Source organism: Jaculus jaculus, chromosome 1 (assembly GCF_020740685.1).
Source record: "Jaculus jaculus isolate mJacJac1 chromosome 1, mJacJac1.mat.Y.cur, whole genome shotgun sequence".
Classification (NCBI taxonomy): domain Eukaryota; kingdom Metazoa; phylum Chordata; class Mammalia; order Rodentia; family Dipodidae; genus Jaculus; species Jaculus jaculus.
In genome coordinates, this window is record NC_059102.1 from 230,507,437 (window position 1) to 230,525,695 (window position 18,259).

General features: G+C 44.8%; 1 protein-coding gene across 3 annotated transcripts in view; it reads right to left on the reverse strand.

The window, feature by feature from the left end:
• The window catches only part of C1H16orf87 (chromosome 1 C16orf87 homolog), a 37,839-nt gene extending 31,097 nt beyond the window's left edge, over nucleotides 1–6,742 (reverse strand). For all 3 annotated transcript variants that reach the window (XM_045142200.1, XM_045142198.1, XM_045142199.1), the window contains exon 1: nucleotides 6,573–6,742. In XM_045142200.1, coding sequence (XP_044998135.1) covers nucleotides 6,573–6,638 — 66 coding nt within the window. In that variant the 5' untranslated portion in view covers nucleotides 6,639–6,742. The remainder of the gene's footprint in view (nucleotides 1–6,572) is intronic.
• Nucleotides 6,743–18,259: the final 11,517 nt, after the last annotated feature.

An 18,259-nucleotide genomic window follows, 5' to 3' on the forward strand; every position in this document is an offset into this window, starting at 1 on the left:
TAGGAGGATGCCAAGAGTCCAAGGCCACTCTAAGACTACACAGTGAATTCCAGGACAGCCTGGGGTAAAGTGAAACCCTACCTCAAAAACCCAAAATAAATAAATAAATAAAAACATAAAAAGAAAAAAAAAAGTCTGTGATCTCATGGGGCATGATTGCACATGCCTTGAATCCCAACACTGGCAAGGCAGAGATAGGATGATCACTGTGAGTTTGAGGCCAGCCTGGGACTACAGAATGAGTTCCAGGTCGGCCTGAGCTAAAGTGGGACCATACTTCAAAAAGAAAAATAAATAAAGAATAGAGCTGAGATCTCAAAAAAAACCTGATGTCATTTGAATGTAAAATGTCATTCTCCATAGGCTTGTGTGTTTGGGTACTTGGTCTCCAGCTATTGGGTAAGGTTGTGGAACCTTCAGAAGGTGGAGCCTTGCTAGAGGAAATATGTCACTGGAGATGAGCCTTGAGGTTTTTAGTCAGGCCCACTTGCTCCCCTCTTTGTACTTTATGTCTGCCAATGTAGCCATGAGATGCTGGTTCTTACTACCGCCTGCAAGGCTTTCCCCGCCATGATCAAACTTCCCCTTGAAACTATAAGCTGAATAAACCCTTTTTTGTCCCTTCCATAAATTGTTTCTGGTCAGGTATTTTGTCCCAGGAACAGAAAATAACTGATCCAAGCCAGGTATGGTGGTGCACACCTTTAATCCCAGCACTCGGGAGGCAGAGGTAGGAGGATCGCCCTGAGTTCGAGGCCACCCTGAGACTCCATAGTGAATTCCAGGTCAGCCTGGGCTAGAGTGAGATCCTCCCTCAAAAAACCAAAAAAAAAAAAAAAGAAAGAAAGAAAGAAAGAAAAGAAAAGAACTGCTCCAATAACTTAATAGTTCATCTTAGGGTTGTGGAAAAATAAAAGCCAAATTGAATATAAGTAGGAAGAAATAAAGATCAAGGCAGAAATTAATGAAATGGAAAACAAAAAGACTATACAAAGATTTGGTTCTTTGAAAGGATAAGTAAGATGGATGAACCCTTAACCAAACCAAGAGAAAGAGAAGACCCAACTATATAGAATTAGAGATGAAATGGGGGTAATTAAGATAGACATTACTGGGCTGGAGAGATGGCTTAGCAGTTAAGCGCTTGCCTGTGAAGCCTAAGGACCCTGGTTCGAGGCTCGGTTCCCCAGGTCCCACGTTAACCAGATGCACAAGGGGGCGCATGATTCTGGAGTTCGTTTACAGAGGCTGGAAGCCCTGGCGCGCCCATTCTCTCTCTCTCCCTCTATCTGTCTTTCTCTCTGTGTCTGTCGCTCTCAAATAAATAAATAAATAAGTAAAATAAAAAAGATAGACATTACTGAAATTCCAAAAATCATAAGGACATCTTAAAAACTTATACTCCACCAGGCGTGTGGTGCACGCCTTTAATCCCAGCACTCAGGAAACAGAGGTAGGAGGATCACCATGAGTTCAAGGCCGGCTGAGACTACATAATTTAATCTAGGTCAGCCTGGACTAGAGTGAAACCCTACCTCGAAAAACAAAACAAAATTACAGTCTACTAAATTGGAAAAATCTTTAAGAAATGGGTAAATGTGAAGATGCATATAAATTCCTGGAACTAAACTAACAAGAGACACATAGTTTAAACAGATCTGTCACAAGTAGCAAGACTGAAATCAGGGAAGCAGCATATTCACAACTGCCTAAAACAAACAACCCTCTAATGACAACTTTAAAGCATGCAAGAGAGAAACTAAAGACATCAGGAAAGAAGGGCTAGGGAGAGGGCTCAGCAGTTACAGCACTTGTCTGCAAAGCCTGCCAGCCTGGGCTTCAATTCCCCAGCCACCCATGTAAAGCTGGACGGGCACTCTGCAGTGGCAAGAGAACCTGGCACACCTACACATATGCATGCACGCATGCACTCACAAGATGGAAGCTGGGCGTGGTGCTACACATCTTTAATCCCAGCACTTGGAAGGCAGGGGTAGGAGGACTGCTGTGAGTGTGAGGCCACCCTGAGAGACTAAGTGAATTCCAGGCCAGCTTGAGCTAGAGTGAGACCCTACCTAGAAAAAACGAGGAGGAGGAAAGATATTCCAGATTCCATGCTATGGATTGGGAGAATACAGTGTAAATGGCTATTTTACCAAAAGCAATTTACAGAATCAACGTCATCCACATCAAAATCCCAACATCATTCTTCACAGAAACAGGAAAAAAAAATCTTAAAATTCACTTGGAGGCAAAAAAAATAAATAAATACACATTTGCCAACAAAGCCAAAGAACCCTGGTTCTATTCCCCAGGACCCACATAAGCCAGATGCACAAGGTGGTGCATGTGTCTGGAATTTGTCTGCAGTGGCTAGAGGCCCTGGCGCGCCCATTCCCCCCATCCCCCGTGTGTGTGTGTGTGTGCGTGTGTGTGTGTGTGTGTGTGTGTGTCTGTCTGTCTGTCTGTCTCTCTCTCTCTCTCTCTCTCTGGCTCTCTCAAATAAATCAAACTTAAAAAAAAATACCTATAGGCAAAGCAATCCTGAGCAAAAGAAAAGAAAAATATTGTACAATTCACCACACTTGATTTGAAGCTGAATTACAGTACCGCAGCAACAAAAATAGACTGTTACTAGCACAAAAACAGACACAAGATCAATGGAATAGAAGATCCAAATATAAACCCATGCTGCTACAGCCACCTGATTTTTGACAAAAAAAAAAAAGCCAAAATACCCACTAGAAAAAAAAAAAGAGAGAGAGAGAGAGCCTCTTTAACAAATGGTGCCAGGAAAACTGGTGATCTTTCTGTAGAAGAATAAAACTTGATGCTTATTTGTCACCTTGCATACAAAAATAGCTCCAAATGAATCAAAGACCTTAAAGACCTGAAACTCAAAACTTGCTAGAGAAAAAAAGTTGGGGAAAATTCTAGGATATAGGAATGGGTAAGAACTTTCTGAATATGACTCCCATTGTCCAAAAAATATGGTCAAAAATGGACAAATGGGACCTCATGAAATTTTCAAATGGTTCTGTATAGCAAAGGAAAGTTAACTGAGTGGAGACACAGGATAAGCAATGGGAGCAAATCTTTGCCAGCTGTCTGAAAGGTCAAGAGTCCAGTTAAGATACCCACTTCTTCAGTGGGTCTATGAGGAGGTTTCCAGGAAGGATTGACAGAGGAAGACTCACCCCCGAGCTACTGACTTTTCTTTCAGGTAGTGGACTGTATATAAAGATCCTTCAAGCCAGGTGTGGTGGTACACACCTTTAACCCAGCACTTGGGAGGCAGAGGTAGGAGTTCAAGGCCAGCCTGAAACTACATAGTGAATTCCAGGTCAGCCTGGGTTAGAGACATACCCTATCTCAAAATAATAACAAAAGAAAAACAAACAAGATAGTAAAATCAGACTTGTTTTTCCCCAAAAGATTATGCCAAGTAAAAGAGGACAAGGATTTGCAATGACTTGTGGCCTATAGAACCTGGAATGCCTAATTCATATCCATGTAAACCTAGACTAATTGAGAATGATTTAAACATTAAGTAATTTGTCAACAGATATATCACAGTCTAATTTTGTTAGAATTTAGTTTAGTGGAAAGAATGAATCTAACTTTATACTTTGGAAAATATGACTAAATTGTTTTTCTAGTGCATGCTGATAAAGCTCTATCAACTTTTGTACAACCTTTCCCTGATCAACATTTTACTGCTGCCCATAAATCATCTATATGAACATGTAACATGGGGTATGGGCTGGAGTAATAGCTCAGTCAGTTGTGTGCTTACATCCCAAGAATGAGGAACTCTGAGTCAAATCTCCAGAACTCATAAAAAATAATGATTGTGGGGCTGGAGGGATGGCTTAGCAGTTGAGGCGTTTGCCTACGAAGCCAAAGGACCCAGGTTCAATTCTCAAGGACCCACGTTAGTCAGATGCACCAAGGGGGCGCATGCATCTAGAGTTCGTTTGCAGTGGCTGGAGGCTCTGCTGCGCCCATTTTCATTCTCTCTCTCTCTCCCTCTTTCTCTGTCAAATAAATAAGTAAATGAAAATAAAATATTTATTTAAAAAAAAGATGATTATGAGCTAGGCATGGGGGCATGAGCCTTTAATCTCAACACTTGGGAGGCAGAGGTAGGAAGATCACAGAGTTTGAGGCCACAGTGCGACTACATAGTGAATACCAGGTCAGCCTGAGTTAGAGTGAAACCCTACCTTGAAAAACAAAAAATAAATTAAAAAAAAAAAAAAGACGATTGTGGACTTGAGATAGTTCAGTGGCTAAAGGCACTTGCATGCAAAGCCTTCCAGCCCAAGTTCAATTCCCCAGCATCCACGTAAAGCCACAAAAAGTGGCAATACATCTAGTGTTCATTTGCGGTGGCAAAAGACCCTGGTGTGCCCATACATACATCCATACACACACACACGTATTTTTTTTAAATTACGTATTTATTTATTTGACAGCAACAGACAGAGAGAGAAAGAGGCAAATGGAGATAAGAGAATGGGCGTGCCAGGGCCTCCAGCCACTGCAAACGAACTCCAGACGGGTGCGCCCCCTTGTACATCTGGCTAAGGTGGGTCCTGGGGAGTTGAGCCTCGAACCAGGGTCCTTAGGCTTCACAGGCAAGCGCTTAACTGCTAAGCCATCTCTCCAACCCCAAATACGTATTTTTTTAAAATGCTGGTTGTGTTAGCAGAAGCCTATAATTCCAGCACTAGGGAGATGTAGACAGGAAAAAACCTGGGGCTCACTATCCAGCTTCTAGAGCCCAATTGGTGAGCTTCAGGCCCATGTCTCAAAAAAAGAGAGATTGGGGGGCTGGAGAGATGGTTTAGCGGTTAAGGCATTTTCCTGCAAAGCCAAAGGACCCAAGTTCGACTCCCCATGTCGAGCTCACTTGCAGTGGCTGGAGGCCCTGGAGGGCCCATTCATATCCTCCTCCCTCCCTCCCTCCCTCCCTCCCTCTCTCTCTCTCTCTCTCTCTCTCTCTCTCTCTCTCTCTCTCTCTTTACCTGCCTATTTCTCTATATCTCTCTCTCTCTCAAATAAATAAATAAACAATTTTTAAATATTTTAAAACAAGAGAGATTGCATTCGTGACCACCGCCCTAAGGTCCCACTGGCCTCCGCACACGTGCATGTACACCTACACACATAAATACGCTCACACACACACACAGGAACTTTAAAAAATAAGTAGACTGGGCATGTTGGTACACACCTTCAACCGTGGCACTTAGGAGGCTGAGGAGGAGGACTGCCATGAGTTTGAGGCTAGCCTGGAAATACAGAGTGAATTCCAGGTCAGTCTGGGCTGGAAGAGACCCTGCCTCGGAAAAAATAAATAAATAAGTTGGGAGGGGGCTGGAGAGATGGCTCAGCCGTTAAGGTGCTTGCCTGCAAAGCCTCTGGACCTGGATTCGATTCTCCAGTACTCACATGAGCCAAATGCACAAAGTGGCACATGCATCTAGATTTTGCAGTGGCTGAAGGCCCTGGTGCACTCATTCTGTCTCTCAATAAATAAATAAAATATTTATATATTTCGTATATAAATATATACACACACGTTTCCTGTTCTGTTACAAGATTTGATAAACTTACAAGAATGCTCCTGAAATAACAAAACTGGCTTACTGTTTCCTGCATTACAAATTACTCCTGACTTACAAAAGAAGAGAAGGAGAGAGGGGTAGTCATCTTGAAAAGATTTGCTCAGTGAAAAAGGAAATGGTATACACACATCTGTATGTTGGCATAAGACGAAGAGCCTTCAGAGAGGTTTTAACAGGAGTTTGAACTGACTGCATTGTAAAAAGGAACGAGGAAACGTGCAATTTTAAAAAATCACAACCCTGATGGCAAATTCGCGAACCCACATGGCGTGTTTTTCCCCCCCCCCAAAAAAAAATCTGGAAGCAGACACGTCAAATCTACAACCAATACCCCAAATTGAGGGATGGGGAGCGTCCAGAGAGGAAGGGCTTCAACGTGGACTCTATCCGATCACATTCCACCAGCGACCGCGTCGAGAGAGGGAGGACTCGAGGTCACACGACCGGAAAACCACACCGCCTCCCGGGCAGCGGCGAGGAGGGGGCGGCCGACAAGCCCGCACCACCCCAGCATCATCTCGCCGCCGGCTCCTTTTGTCTCGCCTAAGCGTCCGCCCCGAACGAATCCAGGCGGCCACAGCTCCGGGGCAGCCGCGGCGCGGGGAACAAAGCAGCCCCGCGCGGCAGGAGGCCAGGCGGGGGCCCGGACGCCGGGTCCCGCACCCCGGGCACGGCCCGCAGCCCCGGGGGCGGGGGGCACCGCCAGGCGACGCCGCGGGGAACCCCGGATCGGCTCCGCGCGGGCCCACGAACCCCCCCCGCCCCCGGCCCGGCCGCGGACAGAGCAGCTCAGAGCCCGCGACCCTCCGCGGCTCCGGCGGGGGGGACCCTCGGCCTCCTCTCCGGCTCCCCAGCCAACCGCCGCCGAGCCCCCGCCGCCCGTGCGCGCCCCCGCGCCCGCCCCGCGGGCTCGCGCGCCGGGCCCCCGGGGCCCCCCACCTGTTGGTCACACTCAGGACACGACTTGGTGGCCATCTTCACTTTCTTGGCACGAGTTGCAGACATGCTCTCGCTCTCGCCTCCCTCGGCAGCCGCCGCTCCGGGTTAACTCCACCCGCACCTCGCGGCTCCAGCCTCCGCCCCACACACTCACACACGGCGGCGGAGCGCGGGCGCGGGTGCGGGCGGGCGGGCATGCGTGCGCGTGCGTGCGCGCGTGCGTGCGCGGCCTCGCTCGGGCGGGGGCGTCTCCGCTGCTCGTTCCCACCGCCACTCGCCGTGGAGTCTCACGAGACGAGACCGGCCGCGCGGGCCGCGGGGGGCCGGGGCGGGGGCGGGGGCGGGCGCACGGCCACGCAAGCACTGACAGGTAGGTCGGGGCCTTGGCACTGGGCACGTGGTACCCGATTGGCCTCCTCAGCCAAAGAATACGAGTGAAAATTCTCTGTAAAATTTCGTGGTGAAAGGACTTAGCGCAGATGCGGACCCTTAGTCCTCCAGTACATGTCACCAATGCTAACCAGTGAGGAACTGTGATACTTTCATTTATGTGCTGAGAGAATGGGAGCACAGGACCTCCAGCCACCGCAAAGGAATTCCAGACGCATGTGGCACCCTTGTGCAGCTGGTTTCCGTGGGTTCTGGGGAATCGAACCTGGGTCCTTAGGCTTCGCAGGCAACCGCTCCAGCCTGAACGATGACACTGTTGATGAAAGCCCTAACTGCCCAGAATCAGGGGTTAACACTTCTTTCAAGGGCTGGAGAGATGGATCAGTGGTTAAAAGTACTTGCTTGCAAAGCCTGACTACCGACTACCTGGGTTCGAGTCCTCAGTACCCACATAAAGCCAGAAGCACAAAGTGGTGCACGCCTTTAAGCCAAGTGCTAGTAAGGCTAAGATAGGAGTTCAAGAGTTCAAAGCTAGTCTGCAGCAACAGTGGGAATTCAGCCTGGACTAGAGTAAGAACCTGTCCCAAAATAATAACAAAAGTTCATTGATTACCCCAATAAATAACGGCCTATGGGTCCATAACCAGACACATTGACTAAGAAATGTCTACCTTCAAGGAGCATTCTATACAGAGCAATGCAACCCCTTCACTATTCACAATGTGCTTGTTCATTGTTTTTCTTGTGGTGGTAGTGGGTTTTGAATATCACTGATGTTGACTAAGTTAAAAGTAAATTACTGAAAAAACAAAATATCAGACATGGTGTATACCTGTAATCTTGGTACTTGGGAGGCAGAAGGAGGATCAGGAGTTCAAAGCTACCCTGGGCTACATATATAGGCCCCACTGCAAAAACAATAAAAAGTAGAGGGCTAGGGAGATAGCTGGTGTTGCATTCAGCTTCATGTTGCAACCAAAAGCAGCTTGTTGGAGGAAAAAGTTTATTTTGGCTTACAGGCTCAAGGGGAAGCTCCATGATGGCAGGGAAAAACAATGGCATGATCAGAGGGTGGACATCACCTCCTGGCCAACATCAGGTGGACAATAGCAACAGGAGAGTGTGACAAACACTAGCAAGGGGAAGCTGGCTATAATACACATGAACCTACACCCAACAATACATCACCTCCAGGAGGCTTCAATTCCCAAATTGCCACTAGCTGTGACCCTAGCATTCAGAACACCTAAGTTTATGGGGGACACTTGAATCAAACCACCACATTCTGCCCTTAGCCCCCATAAACTGATAACCATCCATGATGTAAAATGTAAAATTCAGTCCAACTTTAAAAGTCCCAAGTAGTTTTTTGTCAATGCCAATGATGTTCAAACATCCTCATAGTCCAAGGTCTTTTAACTGAGCTGTAATACCAATAATAATAATAATAATGGTGGCACAGAATAAACATTCACACTGCAAAAGATGGCATTGGACATAACAAGGAAAAATTGAAGCAATAAGAGATTTAAAACAAATAGAGCAAACATCAAATTCTGTAGCTCCAAGTCTGACAACTCTAACCGGTAACAAGTATCCAAGTCTGATAAGTCTAACCACTGTCAGAGTCTCTGGTACTCCAATTCCTCTCCTCCAGCTAGGCTACTCACAATCTGGAAAAACTTCATCCAGGGCTGGAGAGATGGCTTAGCGGTTAAGTGCTTGCCTGTGAAGCCTAAGGACCCTGGCTCGATTCTCCAGGACCCACATTAGCCAGATGCACAAGGTGGCACACACATCTGGGATTCGTCTGCAGTGGCTGGAAGCCCTGGCATGCCCATTCTGTCTCTCCCTCTCTCTCTCTCTCTCTCCCTCTCCCCCCACCTCTCTGCCTCTTTCTCTGTCTGTCGTTCTCAAATAAATAAATAAAAATAAACCAAAAAATAAAAACTTCATCCAGTGCCAACAATTCTCCTTGGCAGCCATCCCATGGTCCTGGCATCTCTGTTGAGTCTCCACTGCAACCCACGGTTCATCCTCATGGCTCCATCAAGTCTCTATGCAGGTAATCCAACAAGCCTGCTTCACACTGCCCATGGCCACTTCCAAAAAAAAAACTGTGTTGCAAATTCTATGACTCTCTTTTTAGCATTTGTTATACTCCATAGTACCAGGTGGGCTATGAAATTGTTAATCCAGGGGGAAATAAATCCAATTTTGAAGAGCAGGACACTCCTTCAGCATTCAGGCCCCTTCAAAAGAGTCCACATTCTTTTTTTTTTCAAGGTAGGTTTCACTGGCCCAAGCTGACCTGGAATTCACTATGCACTCTCAGCTGGCCTCGAATTCTCGGCAATCCTCCTGCCTCCACCTCCCGAGTGCTGGGGATTAAAGGCGTGCACCACCACACCCACCTAAGAGTCCACATTCTTTATGCTGCCCCAGTGCACATCAGCTGGCCCAATCTCAGTGATTGTAATCTCTCAAAGAATTGCATCTGAATGGACAGCAGTTTTAGCCCAAACTTTTCATTTCTTTTTGTTTTGTTCTGTTTTTTCAGGTAGGGTCTCACTCTAGTCCAGGCTGACCTGAAATTTACTATGTAGTCTCAGAGTGACCTCAAACTCACAGTGATCCTCCTACCTCTTTCTCTTGAGTACTGGGATTAAAGGTGTGTGCCACCACACCCAGCCTGTTGTTTTCTTTTTTATTGTTGTTATTGTTTGAAGATTTCATTTTTTCTGTGCCATGTCCATCTACTCACACGAGTCCATTTCTACAGTGCAACCCTTTACAAGTTCTCAGGACACAGGCACTGCAGCAAACCTCTCACACAAACTGCTTCTAGCCCAGTCCAGGCAAAGCATTTTTTCCCCTTATCAGGCAAACCTCATAGCCCATCGTTCTTACTGCATTCAGATCTCTCAACTTTGACCAGAATAGTCCTTATAGCACTGTATTTATTGCACTGTAAAGTGTCCCTTAGGCCAAGGTTTCAAATCCTTCCACATTCCTCCCTCATATCATTCACAAAAGGCCAAAAGACACAAAATCAGTTTTCCAGCAGTAACAACCCCACTTCTTGGTACCAATTTACTGTCACAGTCAGTTTCATTGCTGAAATTAAACACCCAACCAAGAGCAGCTTGTGGGAGGAGTTTATTTTGGTTTACAGTTTCGGGGGTGGCGGAGTTCCATGATGGTAGGGGAAAACAATGGCATGAGCAGAAGGTGGACATCACCTACTGGTCAACATGAGATGGAAAACAGCAGCAGGAAAGTATGCCAAACACTGGCAAGGGGAAGCTGGCTATAACACCCATAAGCCCGCCCCCAACAATACACTGCCTCAAGGAGGCTCCAGTTCCCAAACTGCCACCAGCTGGCATTCACAACACACGAGTTTATTAGGGACTCCTGAATCAAACCACCACAGCTGGTAAGAGCTCTTCCCTCAAAAGCATAAGAGCATGAGGGCTTGAGTTTGATCTCCAACACTCATTTAAAAAGCTCAATGTGGGGCTGGAGAGATGGCTTAGTGGTTAAGCGCTTGCCTGTGAAGCCTAAAGACCCCGGTTCGAGGCTCGGTTCCCCAGGTCCCACGTTAGCCAGATGCACAAAGGGGGTGCACGCATCTGGAATTCGTTTGCAGAGGCTGGAAGCCCTGGCGCGCCCATTCTCTCTCTCTTCCTCTATCTGTCTTTCTCTCTGTGTCTGTTGCTCTCAAATAAATAAATAATTAATAATAAAAAAAAAAAAGCTCAGTGTGGGGGCTGGAGAGTTGGTTTAGCAGTTAAGGCATTTGCCTGCGAGGCCAAAGGTCCTCAGTTCAATTCCCCAGAACCCACACAAGCCAGATGCACAAGGGAGCACATGCATCTGGAGTTGCTTTGCAGTGGCTGGAGGCTCTGGTGCTCACTCACTCTCTTTCTCCCTCTTCTCTTCCTCTCAAATAAATAAATAAAAATAAAAGTTTTTTTTGTTTTGTTTTTTTTTTTAAAGCTGGGTGTGAGGGCTGGGGAAATGGCTTAGCAGTTAAGGTGTTTGCCTGTGAAGCCTGGTTCAATTCCCCAGGACCCACGTAAGCCAGATATACAAGGTGGCACATGCTTCTGGAGTTCGTTTGCAGTGGCTAGAGGCCCTGGTATGCACTTGCTCTCTCTCACTCTCTCTCTCTCAAATAAACTAATACAATATTTGTAAAAAGAAAAGCTGGGTGTGACCATGCCCATCTGTAACCCCAGTCCTATAAAGAATGAAGACAGAAGAATCAGTAGGGCTCACTGATCAACCCATCTTATCAAAAATGGCAGTTCTCCCTTCAACATATTGGTCTTGGCAAAGACTTTCTGAATATAACCCCAATTGCTCAGGCAATAAAACCACAGATTAATCACTGGGACCTCACGAAATTACAAACATTTTGCACTGCAAAGGACACATTCAAAAAAGCAAAGAGAAAAAAAAAAAAAAGCAAAGAGGCAACCTACAGAATGGGAAAAAAATCTTCGCCATCTATATATCTGATAGAGGATTAATATCTAGGATATACAAAGAACTCAAAAAGTTAAATAATAAGGAATCAAACAAGCCAATCAAAAAATGGGCTATGGAGCTAAATAGAGCATTCTCAAAAGAAGAAATACAAATGGCATATAAGTGTCTAAAAAAATGTTTTACGTCACTAGTCATCAGGGAAATGCAGATTAAAACTACATTGAGATTCCATCTCACTCCTGTCAGATTGGCCACCATCATGAAAACAAATGATCATAAATGTTGGCGGGGATGTGGAAAAAGAGGAACCCTTCTACACTGCTGGTGGGAATGCAATCTGGTCCAGCCATTGTGGAAATCAGTGTGGAGTTTCCTAAAACAGCTAAAGATTGATCTACCATATGACCCTGCTATAGCACTCCTAGGCATATATCCAAATGAGTCATCTCATTTTCTTAGAAGTATGTGCTCAACCATGTTTATTGCTGCTCAATTTATAATAGCTGGGAAATGGAACCAGCCTAGATGTCCCTCAACTGATGAGTGGATAATGAAGATGTGGCATATTTATACAATGGAGTTCTACTCAGCGGTAAAGAAAAATGAAGTTATGAAATTTGCAGAAAAATGGATGGACCTGGAAAGGATTATACTAAGTGAGGTAACCCAGGCCCAGAAAGCCAAGGGCCACATGTTCTCTCTCATATGTGGATCCTAGCTACAGATGATTGGGCTTCTGCGTGAGAAGGAAAATACTTAGTAGCAGAGACCAGTAAGTTAAAAAGGAGATGTAAAGGGAAGAGAAAGGAAGGGAGGAGGGTATTTAATAGGTTGATATTGTATATATGTAAGTACAATGATTGAGATGAGGAAGTAATATGATGGAGAATGGATTTTCAAAGGGGAAAGTGAGGGGGGAGGGAGGGAATTAACATGGGATTTTTTTATAATCATGGAAAATGTTAATAAAAATTTAAAAATAATTTTTTTTTTTAAAAAAAAGCAGTTCTGGGTTCAATGAAAGACTCTGTCTCAAAAAAAAAAAATGACAGGGATTGGGGAGATGGTTCAGTGATTAAAGGCACTTGTTTGCAAAACCTGCCTGGCCCATGTTCAATTCCTTAGTGCCCACATAAAGACAGATGCATAAAGTGTCACATGTGTCTGGAGTTTGCTAGCAGTGGCAAGAGGCCCTGGTGTGCATGCACATGTGATCTCTCATCTCTCTCTCCAAATAAATATTTTTTTTGTTTTTGTTTTTATTTATTTATTTATTTTTGGTTTTTCAAAGTAGGGTCACACTCTGGCCCAAGCTGACCAGGAATTCACGATGTAATCTTAGGGTGGCCTCGAACTCACAGCAGTCCTCCTACCTCTGCCTCGCTAGTGCTGGGATTAAAGGCATGTGCCACCATGCCCAACTTAAAAAAATTTTTTTGAAGAATGAACTTGGCATAGTAATGCACACCTTCAATCCCAGCAACTAGGGAAGCGGAGATAGGAGGACTGCCATGAGTTCGAGGCCAGCATGGGACTACAGAGTGAGATCCAGATCAGCCTGGGCTCGAGTGAGAGCCTACCTCAGAAAAAAACCTGAAGGGCCGTACAGAAGAACACCTGACACTGTCCACTGCTGTCCATACACATGCACATGGGGCACACACATGTGTCCACATTATACATACACACCACACATAATTGTGGCAACTCCACTAGATTAAAGAATACTGGGATGGGGAAATGGCTCAGGGATTAAGGGTGCTTGCTTATAAACCTGTGGCCCAAGTTCAATTCCCCAATACCTACCCACATAAAGCCAGATGCACAGAGTGGCACATGCATCATCGGCTGTTTGGTTTCAGTGGTGGAAGACCCTTGCATTCCCTCCCTCCTCTCTCCCTCTCTCTCTCTCTCTCTCTCTGCCTGTCTCTTTGCTTACAGATAAACAAAAATATTTTTTTAAATACTATAGCAGGGCATTGGGGACACGCCTTTAATCTCATCACTCAGAAGGCAGTGGTAGGAGGATTACCATGAATTTGAGACCACCCTGAGACTACATAATAAATTCCAGGTCAATGTGAGCTACAGAGAGATCATAGTGGTGGTGCATACCTTTAATCCCAGCACTTGGGAGCAGAGGTAGGAGGATCGCTGTGAGTTCAAGGCCACCCTGAGATTACATAGTGAATTCCAGGTCAGCCTGAGCTAGAGTGAGAGCCTACCTCAAAAAGCCAAAAGAAGAAGAAGAAGAAGAAGAAGGAGAAGGAGAAGGAGAAGGAGAAGGAGAAGGAGAAGGAGAAGGAGAAGGAGAAGGAGAAGGAGAAGGAGAAGAAAGTATAATAATAGAGTAGAGAAGCATAATTTTGGGGTATGTCTGTGGGGTTAACATACACAGTTAGCATGTGAGTCTGCATAAACTAAGTTAGGAAACCCTTCTCACAATGTAAGCAGGTTCATCCAGTAAACCCAGAATGCAAATTGGCATCTCCTCAATAGCTGGGACATCAGAGCTACAGGTTTGCTGACCTGAGGCCTCTAGCAACAGCCTTCTTAGTACTGTAGCCCAGGTTGACCTGGAATTCACTATGTAGTCTCAGGGTGGCCTCAAACTCACAGTGATCCTCCTATCGCTGCCTCTTGAGTGCTGGGATTAAAGGAGTGTGCTACCACATTTGGCTAAATTAAAAAAAAAAAAAATGACAAGGGTGAGCTGGGTGTGTAGGAGGATCACTGTGAGTTTGAGGCCACCCTGAGGTTACACAGTGAATTCCAGGTCAGCCTGGGCTAGTTTGAGACCCTAACTAGAAAAACCAAAAGTAAATACATAAATGAATATAATTTAAAAATAAATTTAAAAGGCTCTGGGAAGATGGCTTAGCAGTTAAGGCACTTGCCTGTGAAATCTAAGGACCCGGGTTTGATTCCTGTGGACCCACATAAGCCAGACATACAAGGCCACACATGGAACAGTGTGATGACCTGAGTTCAGAACCTATGTAAAGCCAGACAGGGTAATGAACATACAGAACGATGAGTGGCAAAACCAGAGGAATCACTGAAATCGTGAGCTAGATATCCTGCCACACGTAATAATAAGACAACCTGCCTGTAATAAAGTGGAAGGTGAGGACAAACACCCAAGGTGGTTCTCTGCCTCCCACATGTGTGCCATGGCATGTGTGTGCTGTACTCACACACGGGGATAAGAAATTTAAAAATAGGGGGGCTAGAGAGATTGCTCAGTGGTTAAAGGTACTTATTTGCAAAACCTGAAGGCCTGGGTTCAATTCCCCAATATCCACGTAAAGCCAGATACACAAAGTGGCACATGTGTCTGGAGTTCGCTTGCAGGGGGAGGAGGCTCTGTGACACCCATTGTTCATTCTCTCTCTTTCTGACTCTCTCTGCTTGAAAATAAATTAATAAAAATATTTTTAAAAAGAAATAAAAGCTGGATGTGGTAGTTCACACCTTTAATCCCAGCGCTCAGGAGGCAGAGGTAGGAGGATCATTGTGAGTTCAAGGCCAGCCTGAGACTACATAGTGAATTCCAGGACAGCCTGGGCTAGAGTGAGACCCTACCTCGAAAAACCAAAACCAACCAAACAAAAAAGCATAAATAAAAAACGAAATTAGCCAGGTGTGGTGGCACATGCCTTTAATCCCAGCACTTGGGAGGCTGAGGTAGAAGGATCACTATGAGTTTAAAGACAGCCTGGAGCTACAGAGTGAGTCCCAGGTCAGTCTGAACTAGAGTGGGAGCCTACCTTAAAATGACCAAAAATTTAAAAAATTATATTAATAATTGTTAATAATTAATAAAGTCCCTACATTGGCTGATGCCAGGAGTTCTCAGTTTTTTACCACGGGAGCTTCCACAGGACTACTTCGTTGCCATTATCACTTAGTAGTTGGCTTTCTACAGAGCATTATGAGCCAGGCAAGAACAAAGTGTCCACATGGTTTTTATTTTTATTTCTTTAAGTTTTTAGGTTTTTTTTCTTCTAGAAAAAGGGAGAGGAAGGGAGAGAATGGACATGCCAGGGCCTCAGCCACTGAAATCCAACTCTAGATGCTTGCGCCACCTAGTGGACATGTGCAACCTTGCACTTGCTTCACCTTTGTGCATCTGGCTTACATGGGATCTGGAGAGTCAAACATGGGTTCTTAGGGTTTGCAGGCAAGTGCCTTAACCACTAATCCATCTCTTCAGCCATTATTTATTTACTTATTAAATATTTTTATAAGCCAGGCATGGTGGCACACGCCTTTAATCCCAGCACTCAGGACAGAGGTAGGAGGATTGCTATGAATTCAAGGCCACCCTGAGACTCCATAGTGAATTCCAGGTCAGCCTGGGATAGAGTGAGATCCTACCTCAAAAAACCAAAAAAATATATGTTTTTTAATTTTTATTTATTTGCAAGCAGAGAGAGATAGAAGAGAGACAGACAGAGAGAATGAGTGCACTAGGGCCTCTATGGCTGTGAAGGAATTCCTGACGCATGCACCACTTTGTGCATCTGTCTCTACATGCGTACTAGGGTATCAAACCTACGTCATTAGGCTTTGCAGGCAAGCGCCTTAACCACAGAACCATCTTTCCAACCCCCACAATGTCTTTTATGATCTAACTTCAGAAGCCACATTCTATCACTTCTGTATTTATCCTCTTTAGGCTCATTTAGTATAGGAGGGGATTAATTAAGGGTCTGTTTCTAACAATTGAGTCACTTGAGATAAACATGGATGCCACAAATAAAAACACCCAAAATAGCCAGGTGTGCTGGTGCACACCTTTAATCTCAACACTTAGGAGGCAGAGGTAGTTGGATCGCTGTGAGTTTGAGGCTAGCCTGAGACTACATAGTGAATTCCAGGTCAGCCTGGGCTAGAACAAGACCCTATCTCGAAATAGTTAGAAAGAAGAAGAAAAAGAAAAAAAAAGAACCAAAGGATGAAGAGCAATAACTAATTTTTTCAGGGCATGATGATGAATGTTCCACAGAGTAAATGACAAAAGAAATGGGCTTTTGGGATACCATACCCTTGCCCTTGACTTGAAGATAGAAGGTGAGACCCCCGGTTGGGAAGCATTGTATTTTGAGGCTATTTCTAATTCTGCTCAAGATCTCTCATGGGCGTTTTGCTTAAGTGGATGTAGGTGCTCTGGCCTCCCAAATTGCAGTTAGACTAGAGGGTCAGGTGTCTTTAATGATAGGCATTCAGTACTTGATGAACCAAAATGGCCAAAGTCACTGTGCCAATTAGAATACAGGCTTCTTCAAGGAGACCAGGATAAAGGAGATGCCGCAGCTCCCCTCTCTGTTCTTGCTTTTGTTTTTGTTTTTGGTTTTTCTTTTTTTTTGAATTTTTAAAAATTTTAATTAACATTTTCCATGATTATAAAAAAATCCCATGGTAATTCCCTCCCTCCCCCCAACCGACACTTTCCCCTTTAAATTCCATTCTCCATCATATTACCTCCCCATCTCAGTCATTGTACTTACGTATGCTTTTTTTTTTTTTTTTTTTGATGTGAGAGAGCAAGAGCGAGATGAGAGCAAAAGAGACAGAATTAGCGTGCCAGGGACTCCAGCCACTGTAATCAAACTCCAAGCACATGTGCCACCCTGTGCACATGTGCACCTTGTGCCTTGCATCACCTTGTGCGACTGGCTTACGTGGGACCCGGAAAGTTAAATATGGGTCCTTAGGCTTCACAGGCAAATGCCTTAACTGCTAAACCAAGAAGATTTTAACATTCAGAACAAAGTCTCTATAAATGAGCTTTGTTTATTGTGTGTGTGTTAATGTATGTGCATGTGTATGTGTGGGTAGAGGCCATAGGACAACGTTAAGTGTCATTACTCACGAATGCCAAGTAGGGTAGACTGGCTGGTCAGTGAGTCCCAAGGACCTTCCTGTCTCGGTCTGCACAGTGGTGGAATTACAAGATGTGCCACCATGCCTAGATTTTTTTTTTTTTTTTTTGAGGCAGGACCTCTCCCTGGTCCAGGCTGACCTGGAAGTCACACTCTCTCTGTACCTTAGGCTAGACTTGAGCCCACAAAAATTCTACTATCTCAGTTTCTCCAGTGCTGGCATTAAAGGTGTGAGCCACCACACGTGGCTCCAGACTTTTTTTTAATGTGGGTGTGAAGACTGAACTCAGGTTTTCATGCTTGTATGGCACACAGTTTGCAAACTGAGCTATCTCTCCAGCTATAAATGATGCTTTTGGGGGAGGGTTATAGTTTATTTTTATTTATTATTTATTTATTTGCAAGAGAAAGAGGCAGATAGAAAGAGAGAGGGTATGCCAAGATCTCTAGCTACTGCAAATGAACTTCAAACACATGTGCCATCTTGTACATCTGGCACTATGTGAGTGCTGGGGAATTGAACCATCGTACTTAGGCTATGCAGGCAAGTGCCTAAACCCCTGAGCAATCTCTCCAGCCCAATTCTTTTTTTTTTTTTTTTTTTTTGCTTCTGTATATAAATGTGTTGTATATGTGTGTGAGGTATGTGTATATGTATATGTATGGTAAGTATGATGTCATTTTTCTTCTTTAAAATTTATTTATTTATTTGCAAGCAGAGAGAGACAGAAAGGGCTGGAGAGATGCCTCAGCAGTTAAGGTACTTGCCTGCAAAACCTAAGGACCCAGGTTCAAATCCCTAGTACCCATTAAAACCAGATGCACAATGTGGCATGTAAGTCATGAGTTCACTTGCAGTGGCTAGAGGCCCTGGTGTGCCCATTTTCTCTCTCTGTCTCTCTCTTTCTCTTT